Source organism: Ambystoma mexicanum, chromosome 8 (genome assembly GCF_040938575.1).
Source record: "Ambystoma mexicanum isolate Mex_15411 chromosome 8, UKY_AmexF1_1, whole genome shotgun sequence".
Classification (NCBI taxonomy): Eukaryota; Metazoa; Chordata; class Amphibia; order Caudata; family Ambystomatidae; genus Ambystoma; species Ambystoma mexicanum.
In genome coordinates, this window is record NC_090929.1 from 1,490,354,299 (window position 1) to 1,490,368,293 (window position 13,995).

The 13,995-nt window shown below is 44.6% G+C and overlaps 1 protein-coding gene across 3 annotated transcripts in view; it reads left to right on the top strand.

Annotated features, from left to right (window-relative positions):
• MFSD13A (major facilitator superfamily domain containing 13A) overlaps positions 1-13,995 on the top strand; it is a 508,579-nt gene that overhangs the window by 96,299 nt on the left and 398,285 nt on the right. For 2 of the 3 annotated variants that reach the window (XM_069611670.1, XM_069611671.1), the window contains exon 3: positions 8,692-8,771. In XM_069611670.1, the coding sequence (XP_069467771.1) occupies positions 8,692-8,771 (80 nt within the window). Of the gene's footprint in view, positions 1-4,135; positions 4,302-8,691; positions 8,772-13,995 lie in introns of all 3 variants that reach the window. The other variant, XM_069611672.1, reaches the window with a different exon arrangement.

Sequence of the window (13,995 nt, forward strand, 5' to 3'; positions counted from 1 at the left end):
AGCATTGGGTAAGGATCCCTTGCTTTGGTATGGCGCAGAAGCATATCATCTGCATATAATTCTATTTTGTGCAGATATGCGTGGCAATTCCTTCAACCTGATCACTCTACCTAATCTGTTGTGCAAGGTGCTCCATTGCTAAGGCAAAGAATAAAGGGGAGAGGGGACAACCCTGCCTCCTGCCATGTTTGATTACAATGGGGTTTATATAGCTGTCATTTACTTTTATCCTAGTAGCAGGGGCATGAAAGGTGGCCAAAATCATGTTAGTAAACGCTGTACCAAACCCGTACGCCTCTAGCACCCTTTCCATAGATGGCCATAGCAAGCTATCAAAGGTCTTGTTCGCATCTAGCAAATAGAGCAATCGCCTCCTAGCCCATGTGGCTACTCACTCCAGTCAGATTGATCACCCTTCTTATGTTGTCAAAAGTGGATCTCCCCAATATGAACCCTCTTTGGTCACTGTCAAAAAATGTAGGCATAAGACTGGAGATCCTATTGGCCACTATCTTAGTATAGATTTTTGCATCACAGTTGAGCAATGCAACGGGCCTATAGGATCCACAATCCAACTGGTCCTTACCCGGCTTCAGGATTATGGACGTTCTATACCCTGCCATAGAGGCTGTGACTTTACCTATCAGTTGAAGAGAGTTAAAAATGTTCACCAAATTAGGGATCAACAGTGGCCAGAATGTTTTGTTAAAATTATGTGAGAAATCCATCAGGGCCAGGGGCCTTGTTGTTTTGAAGCTGGTGAATGACCCTGTTGGTTTCTTAGGCTATTATCAGACCTTCTAAACAGTCCCTATCTGCTTCTGAAATGTGAGGGAGGCCGTAAAGATTCAGTGCAGTCCTGGGTGGGTCGAGAGAACAATCAACTTTCACAAATCACTTCCCATAGAAGTCCTCCACAATTTCAAGCTTATTTTGTTCCCTGTTCTGGATATTGTCCATGGGGCCCTGTAATGCTTTTATCGGATGTGCCAATTGTGCCTGCTTCTGTTTTGCTACCAGTAGCTTATTAGCCTTGTCTCCCTTGGAATAATAGTATTGTTTGGATTGTGCTGCCGAACCCACCTACAAGGCCTCCAGGTTGGCCTTCACTATACGAAGTTCCCTGTGTGACTTCACAGATCCCTCTGTTTATGGGCTCCCACTCTAGTTTTCAGTTCCCCTTCAAGAGTCTCTCCAATAGGGGCTTTCTCACGGCATAGAGCCAGCATTTTCCCAATCAATTCCCCTGTAAAAACACTGCTTTCCCCGCATCGCACACTAATCCTAAGCCCAGGGGTCAGTTCCCAAAAGATACGTGGGGGTGGGACTCATTAACATAACAACTGAATGTGGCGTCACCAGAAATGAGCATATCAAGCTGCCCTGTGAAAAAAGTGGGGGTACTTGGTCTACCCGCGTGTATGCAACTTCAGCCCTGCCTATGTCCATGTCTCCCAAATCGTTTTTCTTAAAGAAGTTACTAAACACCCTGGCCATTTCCCTCCTAATCACTTGGTCCCTTAGGGCTTCACTATTCAAATGCCAATGGACTCGCCTCACGGGAGCAGGGCTTAACCCCTCCAATGTGTTGGTGATCGGCGCATGATCCGTTAGGTGAGCAGCTTCTGTTTGAATGGCCGTGGTGTGCGGAACAAGGGTCGGAGCAGTAAGAAACATGTCTATTTTTGAAAAGGACTTATGTATGCATTGCCGAGTAAAACGTATAATCCTGGTGATGGGATCGCCAGGATTCTATTACATCCACCTCCCTCAAGAGCCTTGTGATGGATGTAAAGTTGCAGGGAACAACTGAGGAGGCTGCAAGGTCTTATCCATCTGCGGGTTTATCACACAATTTAAAATCTCCTCCAATAATGAACTCCTCAGACCTGAAGGGCTGAATGATCGGAATCAACCCTACAAAGATTTGATCCTGATCTTCATTCGGGACATAAAGCCAGCCAAGTTGAGAGAGTTAGGAGGAAATAGAGTCGCAAGGGTCAAGGAGGCAGAGTGTACGGATAGGGGAGTGGTAGATGGATTAGAGGGGGTCAGATGAGAGATTACAACTTGTAATGTTGTACTTATTTATACTCTGAAATAGAAGAATGCTCACTTTTTGTTTAACTTTTATGTATATTTATTCTTTTGTTGATCTGATGCAGGCATTAAAAATATTTCAGTCATACAGTACTCAGTCCTCAATATTAGCAATAACCTAATTGAATATAGTCTTTCCATTGTAATCTTCTCCTACTCCTCCAAATTTAAAGCAACCAACAGCAATTTGTGTAGACATCTAAAAATGGGGCACAGTAAAACTTAAATGTATTCTCCCAGTAGCCAGGTAAGGCCATACTAAAAACCCTGTAAACCCATAAAATGGAAAGGGCTTAAAAAATAAATAAAAAAACAATCCAAAATCCATGGCTTTTAAGGGCAGTTACCTAAAACCTTCGAAAGCCGTGGATTAAATACAGATAAAGCATTTGAAATCTACTGATTTGGATTCCTCTCTTCCACCCACAATGCTTTGATGGGCCGACTTAAACTGGCCAAAAGGTCTTCATGTGCTATGCCCAAACCCCTATCACAATGAGCTCAGTGTGCCACTAGCACAAAGGATATGAATGTGTTTCACCGATGGAAGAATTGCACACATTTTTTAATCTTCCTTGAATTTTTCCCGATTGCCATTAGTTCATAAGTTTAGCAATGGTGGCTTTTCATGCAGTTTTGGCGGGATATGCTTCTCATTCTTTTTATTTTCTCATTACCTATGGTGCCCCTGGTCCTAATACTGTTTTTTGCAGCCTTTCTTGGAGGTTGCTGCTTTGCTTCAGGTCAAACACCATAACTTCATAGTTACTGGTGATCTGAATATTACATTCAATCTTCTGCATGCATCGTCACTGCAACTCTTTTTCGATACTTTTCTTGACCTTGGCCTTACACAGCTGGTTGTTGAACCTACTCATCAGCAAGGTGGTATTTTGGATCTGTTATTCACATCAGATCCTAATATTTCAGTTTTACCTGTTCATCATGTTCTTTGGTCCGATCATTATCTTGTGTCATTCTTGTTAGCCAGGGCTTCCAGCTTGTAGAATATGCATTCTGCTACCGTACCAAGGGACTGGTTGTCTGTGGATTTAGCCCTGATGACTTCTGTGCTTAAATGTATCTGTCCCACTGACATTCCTATTGATTTTAATGTCTTAACTCACGCATTTCTCATGCTGCTAATAATCTTGCTCCATTTAAGTATTTTCGAGCATGTAAGCATCCCTCTCAGCCGTGGGTTTCAGAAGAACTTGCTTGTTAGACTAGAGCTACGGCAAGTAGAACGGAAGTGGTGTGTCTATTATGGCTTCAGTGGAAAAACTAATTTATACCGCTCTTCCTAGAAAACACCACACGACTGTGAGAAATCGGAGGGTATTCTCCCAAGTAGACCTCGATAATCCCTTATTCAGGTGGCCAGGGAAGGGCTGGCGCTCTCAGATCCCAACTCTGGGAGTGGACGAGCGAGTGAGGATCACCTGGGTTGGGGATCCTGGGGTTATGCTGGGGGGGGATCCCCCAGGCGAGACGCAGTATCATACCGGGGAAGAAGGCGAGGAGGACGAAGTCCCTGAAGCTTTTGTAGGCTGTTCCAAATCTACCTCCCTTCCACCCACTGATTCTCCCTTACCCAAATCCAACATCCCCTCTGCATCTGATTCACCTATTAGGAACTCAAACCCTGTAAACTACATCTTCTAGAATCCCTGTCTTCCTGTAACTCCTAGTAATTCTTCTCCACGTCCCTCTGATTATTTCCCGAGCTCCGACTACTTTGACAAAACATTACCGTTCCCACAATTCCCCCTATTCATCTCACAAACTATACCAAACTCACCCTTCCGAGCTTACCAAACCCCCTAGGACGAGGGATATAATTTCTTATGATACCTTTTCCCCATCCTGCTCAGCAGGATATTTAAAAACTCTATCCCCCTCACCCCCTTTTCCGACACAAACTTTCTCACACTGTAACAAACAGACTCACACCAGGCCCGTTTACCTGTCATGTGCCAACACAAGGATCAGGCAGAGTTTTTACACACCTGACTGTCCTTTGTCTTCCCCACAGGGATAAAAGATAAAGCACAAAAGTACACATTGAACAAGGCCAGATAAACGAGGAAGCAGCTATTCCAGGACGGCAATTCAAAATGAGGAGAAAGGCGGTGAGATCGGAAAAGACGACAAGGAGGGAATTGCCCTTTTCCACCCAGACCTGCAAAGCCTATGGAAAGGTAATTATAAGACCGGGAGATACAGCTGGCGTATGGTGTGACAGAAGTCAACGGTGCACTGGGCCCTCCTGCACTGATAGCCAGGGTAGGGAGAAGAGCTTGCTGCTGTGGTACTGTCCTTGACTCCAGAGGCAAGATAATCCAACAAGTTCAGAACAGCCAGCGGGTCAGCGAGAATTGATAGTAGACCGAACTGTGCTGAGCCCAAGGTTGCAAGCGGCAACCTTGTATAAACTGTGATTGAAAAACTACAAAGACCAAGAGGCCTACGGGAGGCCGGCATAAAGTGTCAAAGTGGTCATGTGAGGGTCAAGCAAAAGCCCTTGTACAGTTGAAAGTCTTTGACACATTGTGGTCGCCAAGTGAACTGTCTTTGTGGCAAATGTGAACCTGACTGAGGGATGGTTACTAATTGCGGTGACCAGTGACACACCTGAGAACATTGTATTAATAGAATTGTGTAAAGCCTGACTGGGGCTGAGACCTAGGCTTAGGTAGGTCTAGAGTGACTTTCTTGTGAGCTGTGACAAGTGTGAACCTGACGGAGGAATGCCGAAAGAAAGCTAGGCGAAGGGAACCCCGCTTTTCTGATGAGAGGATCAAATCATGAACTGTGTTAGAATGGCTATGTGAACCCAACGGAGGGATGCCAGGAGAAAGGCTAAGGGAAATGAATCCCGCTTTGTGGAAGTGAAGTGAACTGTGTTAAACTGGCAAATGTGAACCCGACTGAGGGATGTCCACAGTGAATTGTTGATTTGAGCCCGACTGATGGAGGCTATTGTTGAAAGAAGGATCCGAGCCCGGCTGAGGGGGATCCAAGGGCGGAGAGTAATCGCCCAACTTGAAGGGTAACCAAAGGAACCTTTTGTTTGTCGTTTATCATCCATCAGGCCTTCTGAGGCAAGAGACTTTGGGTAAAAGAGACTTGGCCACAGAAGGTCCTGATATTGTGTAAAGGAACTGTAAACTTGTACCGGAGCACCAGGAGTGTGCTGTGCTCAAGTCATGCCTTGTCCCGTGCTAAAAAACGTGGCGAAGGGAGACTCTCGGCCATGATATCCTGATTTATCATTTTGGGACCACTTCTTTACTTTCTTATGAATACTTTCCCACACTATTTTGTAACATAGCGATAAGGATTGGCAATAGGTTTCTTAGCATAGGCCCTTTTTATTTGACTAGACTCCACACGAACAGTATTGTTATTGATGGTCGTAGCTTGCTCCCATCTTAAATTTAGGTTTCGATTAGACATTTATCTCACCCATTATACAGTTTAATAAACACCCTTGAACTGTGATCACTTATGTCTGTCTTGCTTTGATACCATGCCTCTCTTACATAACGATTTGACTGGCTAAACTGAACTTTTTTACTCATAAGGTCATGACCACTCTCAACTGTTCCAAAGAACTTTGCCGTGGTAAAATCTTTATCTTCCATGACTCGTTTTTTACTCACTACAGCTCCTTCCCAGCTACGCTGTGATGTTATGGCCACATTTTCTTTGTACTACGATTGAAGCGATCTGTCATAGTATCTTCCTTGAACAGACTGCTCCTGCTCAGATAGTCGACCTGCCGAGGCAACGTTCTGTAGCTAGCTGGTCTAATTTCCCTGTTTTCTGTAATGATATTCTTCTCCTAGCGGCTGGCAAACTTAAATCACCAGCTCCTTCTGATCCAGTTCCACTTAAGGTCCTTAAGAACATGTTGCCGGAGCTGATACTTTTGGTCAATTTCTTGCCAGTCGGGCTGTATTCCTGAGCCACTCAAACAGGCCATTGTGATCCATTTGATTAAAAAAAAAAGCCACCACTGGATGAAACTGATGTGTCTAATTTCTGTCCTATTTCCTTATTTCCTTTCTTTATGAAACTCCTCAAAGCTGTGGTCTCTCCTTTTCTTGAGTCTTCCTTTTTGTTGGATCCCTTCCAGTCATGTTTTCGGCCAGGTAGCGGTACCAAGAGTGTCTTGGTTTCGGTGGTACACGATCTAGCCAGGCTGGTCGATGGAGGCATTGTCGGGGCCCTAATATTGTTAGACCTGTCAACAGCCTTTGGCACTGTGGACCACTCCATCCTCCTCGACCGCCTGGTCTCCGCCGGCCTCTCGGGTACTGTGCTGGCCTGCTTTACATCGTTCCTGATGAGTAGGCGGCAATCACTGTCCTTGCCCCCCTTTTTGTCTCCAGTTGCTCCTCTTTCCTGTGTTGTTCACCAGGGAGCAGCCCTATCCCCGATGCTGTTTAACATCTATGTTCAGCCTCTTTTTGAGCTCATCCGCTCTTACGGCTTTATGTGCTAGTCTTACGCGGATGACACACAGATCCTGGTGCAGTTAGATCTCAACCGGACTAAGGTGTCAGCCGCTTGTGTGGCTGCCTTGCGGCCGTGAGAGGTTGGATGGGCAACAGTTGGCTGAAACTAAATGATAAGACAGAGGTCCTGGTGATGGGCATTTCTTCTTCTGTGCTTGCCTCTGAATCTTGGTCCTCTTCCTTTGGCCCTCTTCACTGGGTGAGTCTCTTGTTACAGTAATGGTCGTTAAAATTGTCTATTTATCGTCATCTCTTTCTATGGCCACTTTGTACTGAAAGTGCTTCCTAGAGTTTTGCCTTTTCTGCCCACTCACCGCCACCCTGTAGTTGTATTATTATTGCAATGCACTGAATTTAGCTCAACCAAAAGGTCTTACTTGTCGTTTACGACTTCAAAACCTAGCAGCTAGGGTAGCCACGGCTACCCCGTATGGTTCCCTTATCAGTCGGGTTCTGAGATCACTTAATTAGCTTCATGTGGAAAACAGAATACTGTTTAAATCTCATTGTCTTGTCCACCGGGCCTACTATGAGATCACGGCTGTTGTTCTCCAGTATAAGTTTGTGCCATATGTTCCTGGTAGGGCCCTCCAATCTGAAATTACTGTTTGGTTACAGTTCCCAAATTTCATCTGAGCAGAGTTAGTGGTCGGGCCTTCTCTGTAGCAGCAGGTAAACTCTGGAACGCCTTTCCCGTGAGCTTAAGACGCACTTGCGACCATCTTCAATTCCGTTGTCTCCTTAAAACGGCTCTATTTTAGTTCTGGTGGTTGTTTACCTTGTTATGTTGTATCCTTGCACGAAGATGTCTTTCTAGGCGAATATCCGCGCTACAAATTTGACTAATATAACATGAAATAAAGCACTGCACTCATGTTGTGAAAATTAGAGTGCGGTATTAAAATAACAGAAGCACATTGAATTAACGATGCATCGCTTTGCAAAAATGCTGTGCCTCGTTTGTGACAAAAGGGCCCTCATTTTATTTCTGTGAACCATTCAGTTTGTATAACAAAATTCAGTTAAATATGTGGAGTGCTTGGTGGACATAGCTGCAGAGAAGTTTAAAAAGAACATATAAGTTGTTTAGAAGTGCAGGCCATGGCATGAATTTCTTGTAAAATATCACTGTTGCTTTTCAACGCAAAAAGCAGACCTGTAAGCTTCTACTTTCATTGCGTTACAAACATAATGTGTGTCAAACCAAGTAGCAAATAATTAACTTATTTGTGTGTTGCAACTAAAATGTGTTCAATGCAATAGGTATGACTACATAGGTTCAGGCTTATATAGCTTGCCTTGGTTTGTGAATCTTTCAACACTGGCTTATGCATACAATATGCAACAAACCTTGGTGCAAAAGTTCCCCTCAATATCTATCTCTCTCTCTCTCGCTCTCTCGCTCTCTCTTGTGCTCTTTCTCAGCCACCCTTTTTCCTTCCCTTACTTCTTCCCTTTCACGCGCTCTTTTGCTTGCTCTCATGCGCTCTTTTGCTTGCTTTCTCACGAGCCCTCTTTTGCTTGCTTTCTCACGAGCCCTCTTTTGCTTGCTTTCTCACGAGCCCTCTTTTGCTTGCTTTCTCACGAGCCCTCTTTTGCTTGCTTTCTCACGAGCCCTCTTTTGCTTGCTTTCTCACGAGCCCTCTTTTGCTTGCTTTCTCACGCGCCCCCTTTTGCTCTCTCACGCGCCCCCTTTTGCTCTCTCACGCGCCCCCTTTTGCTCTCTCACGCGCCCCCTTTTGCTCTCTCACGCGCCCTCTTTTGCTCTCTCACGCGCCCTCTTTTGCTCCTTCCCACTCTTTCTCATATATCTTCACTTCTTTCCTCCTCTTCCATTATAACAGCCTCCATCCTGCCCTTCCTCTCCCTGCTGCCACCTGTTTTCACAGTGAGCTAACAATACTTTCGCCTAAAGTAACTGATAAAATGTGTTTTCACAGGCCATACACACTGCTTCGACAGTGGTCGGGCAATAAGAAGCCTGCACATCTGGTGTTTATAACCTGATATCTAATGCAATATGGTGTGACGTCTGGCCACTATGTAAACTCCATTCTCTTTCCTTTAGACAGTATTTCTTGTCTGGAACAGCCTCAATGATCCCCTTTTTGGTTGGCTGAGTGACCGAGTATTCCTAAGCACACAGCAGTAAGTACACTTTAGTAATATTTTAAGGTCTGCTTTGCATGTTGATGAACTGTGGAACTGATGCTTTCAATGAAATAAAGGGTGCTTGTGCTAGTATGTGTTATTGTATACTGTATGCTGTGGCTGGGCATACAAATACTGCTCCACTGTTTGGGCTTTGTGAAAACGGGTTTTAAAAAGGGTAAGTTATAATCCACAGCCAGGCTAGCAAACGGATAGTGGTTGACACCAAGTTCTTTGTTTCAAATGTATTGATCAATTTATTTCTTGCTATTTTAAGTGCATTTGACTATCAGGTACATGAAAACTAATCTCAAGAAAAGGGGAAGACTAAGAAGGAGTAACAAAGGGAATAACTGGAGGGTCTTTGAGAAATTGAGATTTGGGGGGAAAACAGAAAAATTGACTGTTGTAAGTAGATGGAATGGGAGTGAGAGCATAGCACCGTGGCAGCCTTAGAGACTAGGACCTAACAGGGAACACAAGAGGGTCTAGCTGCTCATATTGTATTCATAAGGCATGAAGACATTGAACACATTGTTTGGGATAACTTTTGGAGGCCATGTTGATTGTAAGTTCTCCAATTGATCCAGTTTCCTACCGCATTTTGCTTGCTCTCTTGCAAATAGCAAATGGGGGGGAAAGCATCATACCTGATTTTCAAAGGTGATCCCTTTGTGCCTGTGTGTCAATGTTCTGTTTTTCATATTGCAATATCTGTATAGTTCCTGCTCTGAAAACACATGGAATTCGAATAGGAACCTAACTTTGTAGGGCATAATGTTTAACCTAGTTGAGACTAATATTCGTATCTTGCTTAACGATGTATAACCATGTTAAACAAATCTCCAATTCAATAGTTTCTGTGTCGACAGTCATTGACGACATGCACAATTGACGTGCATTTTATGTGCCAGAGCAGCCATGAAAATCAAGGAAGGTCAAAAAGCTAGAGGAGCTTATTGGGATCAGCCTCTCCCTAATTGCTGCCATGTTTTTGTATGTATGAAATTATCTATTTGGCCATTAAACGTTTTTCAAAACAAATACTAAATACCTTAAAGATAGGTTAAGCTATTTTACTTTTTTTGGTTAAGTAAGGTAGGTACAAAAGGACAATGCAATAAAGCTGTGTTCTTACCCCTGTTAATAAATATAAAAACATTGACTAAATGTAATAAGCATCTATGTTTAGTTCCCTGTTACTAGTCCCCAACATACCTAGATGTGTCCCTATCAAATTGTTTGACCGTGAGAGTTCTAGAACAAATGTATTTGGATCTCGCCTCCTTAAATGTGAAATAGATGGGAAGTAAACAAGGTGTAATGTATTTAACAAGAGTGTGGGAGCCACTAGAACGAACATGGTTCAAATAACTTGTTTTATGGAATTTCATCCACTTAGACGTGTCTACAACCATGTTTTTATCTCCCTTCACCCTTCGCAGATGAAACATATTCATTTGCATAACAGTGTAGTCCTACCCACAAGGGCAGTCCAGCACCAAAATGCTTTGCAATTCTCTGAACAAGAGTACCTTCAGCAACCCCAAACATGTGTTTCGGCCTTGTTTGTCCTCCTCAGTGGGGTTAAGCCCAGCCTCTCTGAGGCACAGTGAGCAAGGGCTCCACTTCTGGATTACCCCCGGTGACTTGGGGTGAAACACCAAGTTTTACAAATTTAACAAGGGGTGTCATTTATGTTTCCACTATCTGCCATATTAAGAGGTGTCGTGTCCTCAAATACACTGGTTTGCATTTTCTAATTTATACTATTTTATCTGCCTTTGTTGTGAGACTTGCAGTAACTGTTGGTGGTGTTCATGTTTTTTTCACAAAGCAAACACAATCATCAATTGTTTGACTCAATACATTATACATGCCAATATAGCTGTTCATTTCTGCATTTTCACTGAACAATGTTAAGCACATTAGCAATCATTATCTAAGCATTCTAATTGCTGTGTCATTATCCCCCGTTCAACTCTGGGGTCATCAAATTCTGTCCCCGAGCTAGTTAATGATGGGCCCAGAGGTGGTATTGGGAGAACACCTGATCACCTCTGGTGCGTTAAAATAACTCTATTATTATGTGAGGATAGTGGGGCCAGCTTCGCGAGACTGGGATGGTCCGGCCGCTACATAACTTGCTTCCCAGAGGGTGGAAGGAGGAGCATTCATCTGGCTTGCCACCCCCACAATTGTGTGGTAATCAAGCTACTAAGGACACCAAAAACCTATTTCGAATGGATTGTGTCCTGCAGCGTATTCCTCATCTTTGATAACTGTACAGAACTGCTGCTTCTGAAAACTTTTTCGGCAGAGGGCGCCCTGCATCGAGCGCATTGGGTCGATGTCCCTCGAAGGCCTCCATCAAGGGTGACGTCATCAGATGATATAAGTAGCACGCACAGCGCCTGTTGGCCTCAGTTCTGTTTTTCCGCAAACGTGCTTGCTTCTGAGACTCGGCGCGCCTCGCTAGTTGTTTTCTGACAACGCAGTTTCGATAAATTGTGAGAAATCCTCGATAAAATGTCTTCGTCCTCCACTCTGACAACACCTCCACCAGCTTTAAGAAGTGCAAGGAGTGTGACTCGAAAATGCCGATCACAGATTCACATTGTTCTTGCCTGTGGTGCTTGGGGGAAGGCCATGACACTGATTCCTGCTCAGTGTCAGGCTATTACGGGAAAAGGCCTGCAAAAATGAAAGGAGAAGTTACAGGTAGGAAAGTTGTCCAAGCCTCGTAAAACCAAACCCGATCGTTCCTCAACCATTGAGTCGGGAGATTGTTCTCCTCTACGCAAGAGAGATAACGCCACTCTTCGTCCTTGATGAATCTATCGAGAAGGAGGCAATATCCTTGTCAGGCGAAACCCCCGAAAGAGTAAAGTGCCCCACCAAATAGTCGACACCTGCAGAGTGGGAGGCATTCCGCTTAGAAATGCTGAACATATTTTGAAAATCAGGGGAAGCCTACGTCCGCGCCTTCTATCAAAGCCGGCAGAGAGCACTCTCGATCTGACACTCGCGCGCCCTCGAGCCCGGGTAGTCGAAGGAATACTCATCGAGAACGTTCAAGGCCTCCAATGAGTAAAAGTCACTTGAGACGTGATGAGCGTTCGAGATTGTCAATGCTGTCGAAGCCTGCAGTACCCACAAAGCCGAAATCTTCAAAGGGGACCGTCGAGTCGTCATTGTTATCCAGGCCATTGGAGCCATTGGCATCGACGCCACTGCCAACGTTTAAAAAAAAAAAAATGTTTTAATGTTTTTATTTTCAACTTGACAACCCTACAGCTTCATACATTCTGTCCAATAGCTCTTACTCACAGTTCCATGTTGCATTTTCTTTTACCCCCACAAACCCACAACACCTCTTCTCCCACAGCACCTCTTGATCTACCCCCGCCCACTACTATTGCCATTCCCATTGCTACTCCACCCCTAATGGGCTATCTCCTCCAGGGCTAACCTGGTCTGATACAAATAATGTTGCTATTAGCTGTCTCCAAGCAACCAATGTATTTGTTTCTACTCCCCCCCACCCCCTGTACTTGCTGCTTTGTACCATACCGTTGTTTCAATATCCGCTCATTTCTTTGTCTTGCCACCAGACCTGTGCCATTGGTTTCCTACTCGCTTTCCAACTCATTGCTATTCTGCGTTTCGCAACGCCAGGTCTTTTAGTTTGCTCACGTGTTTAGCTTTGAGGTCTGGGGTCCCCCCCTCCCCCCAACAGGCATACCCAAGGGGAGTCACATCCAAGTTTATCTCTTTTCCAGCCATGAAGTGAGCCACCTCCCTCCAAAAATCGACTATTTCGGGGCATGACCAAAACATATGTACCATTCCCTCATCCACCTCGCCACATTTCAGATATTTCTGTGTACCTGCGTTTGTGAACTGAGCTATTTTCTTAGGGGTCATGTATGCCCTGTGAGTGACATATAACTGGATCTGTTGCAACCTCATGTTTCTCGATACCTTTTTGTGGTACCCCTGCACTCTACTCCACAGCCCACCTTCCATTGCTTCTCCCACATCCTCCTCCTAGTTCCGTCTCGTCTGGACCACTTCTTTCCCCATCCCAGACATCAGCAATTCGTATATCCGGGAGACCTCATGGCCCCCGTCTGACACGTCATAGAATGTTTCTTTGACTGCTGCCGGCTGTGGTGCCAGCACCACTTCGGGCCACGTCCTATTAATAATCCTCACCAGCCTAGCATATGGAATATGCTGTCCCTGATGCAACTCTGTGTCCTCCACCAGTGCATTGAACTCCACAACCTTCCCGTCTCGCCACACGTCTCCCATTGTAACGATGCCTGCTGGTTCCCACTTCCTTTTGATGTTCAGCCTCATTTGCTCATCTATTCCTGCTAGTGTCACTAGCGGAATCTGCGGGGGAACACAGGGACGGGTTCTCCAATAACTGGCAAGCCCTACGCCACATCTTCCCTCCCAAGCTTAACAGTCTGCCCTCTCCCCCCCTCTGTTTAGATGACCACATCCTCTTGTTCAGGAAATAGGGGATACATTCAGCCCTCACAGTTTGTGCTAGGGTGTTTGATCTTCGGATAGCCACCCAGCTACGTATTGGAGTTGACTGGCTAGATAATATACTTCAAAGTTTGGCAATTTAATGCCTCCTTGTTCATACGAGTTCTGTAACTTCCACAATGCTATTCTGTTCCTAGATAAACCCCGGCATATGCTTTGTAATTTCTAAAAGAATCGCTTGGGTATTGAATGTGGGCTGTTCGCAAAATAATGTAATAACCTGGGCAGTACCACCATCTTTAATAACGCCACTCTTCCCACCATGGCCAAAGTTAGCTTGGCCCAAAACACCTTTTTTTTTTTTTCTTTCTATTTTGGATACCACCTTTTCTGTATTTTGCCTATGTTTATCTTCAGTTTTATGATTTACATCTATCCCTAGTATCTGAACGTCACTGTTTCCCACTTTATCTGTAGAACCGGCAGTTCGTGTTGCTGTATCCCTGCGTACCTCCCTAGGGGGAATATAATTGACTTCATGGGATTAATCGTTATTCCCGACAGCCTCGCATCTGCTCCATAATTTCTAGAATGTATTGCAAGTTCTCCTCTGGGTATCTCAGGTATAACAGCATGTCCTCTGCATACATCGATATCAAATGTTGCCTTCCTACAGTGCTGATTCCTACTTCCTCTTATTGCTGCCTAAAGTACGCCG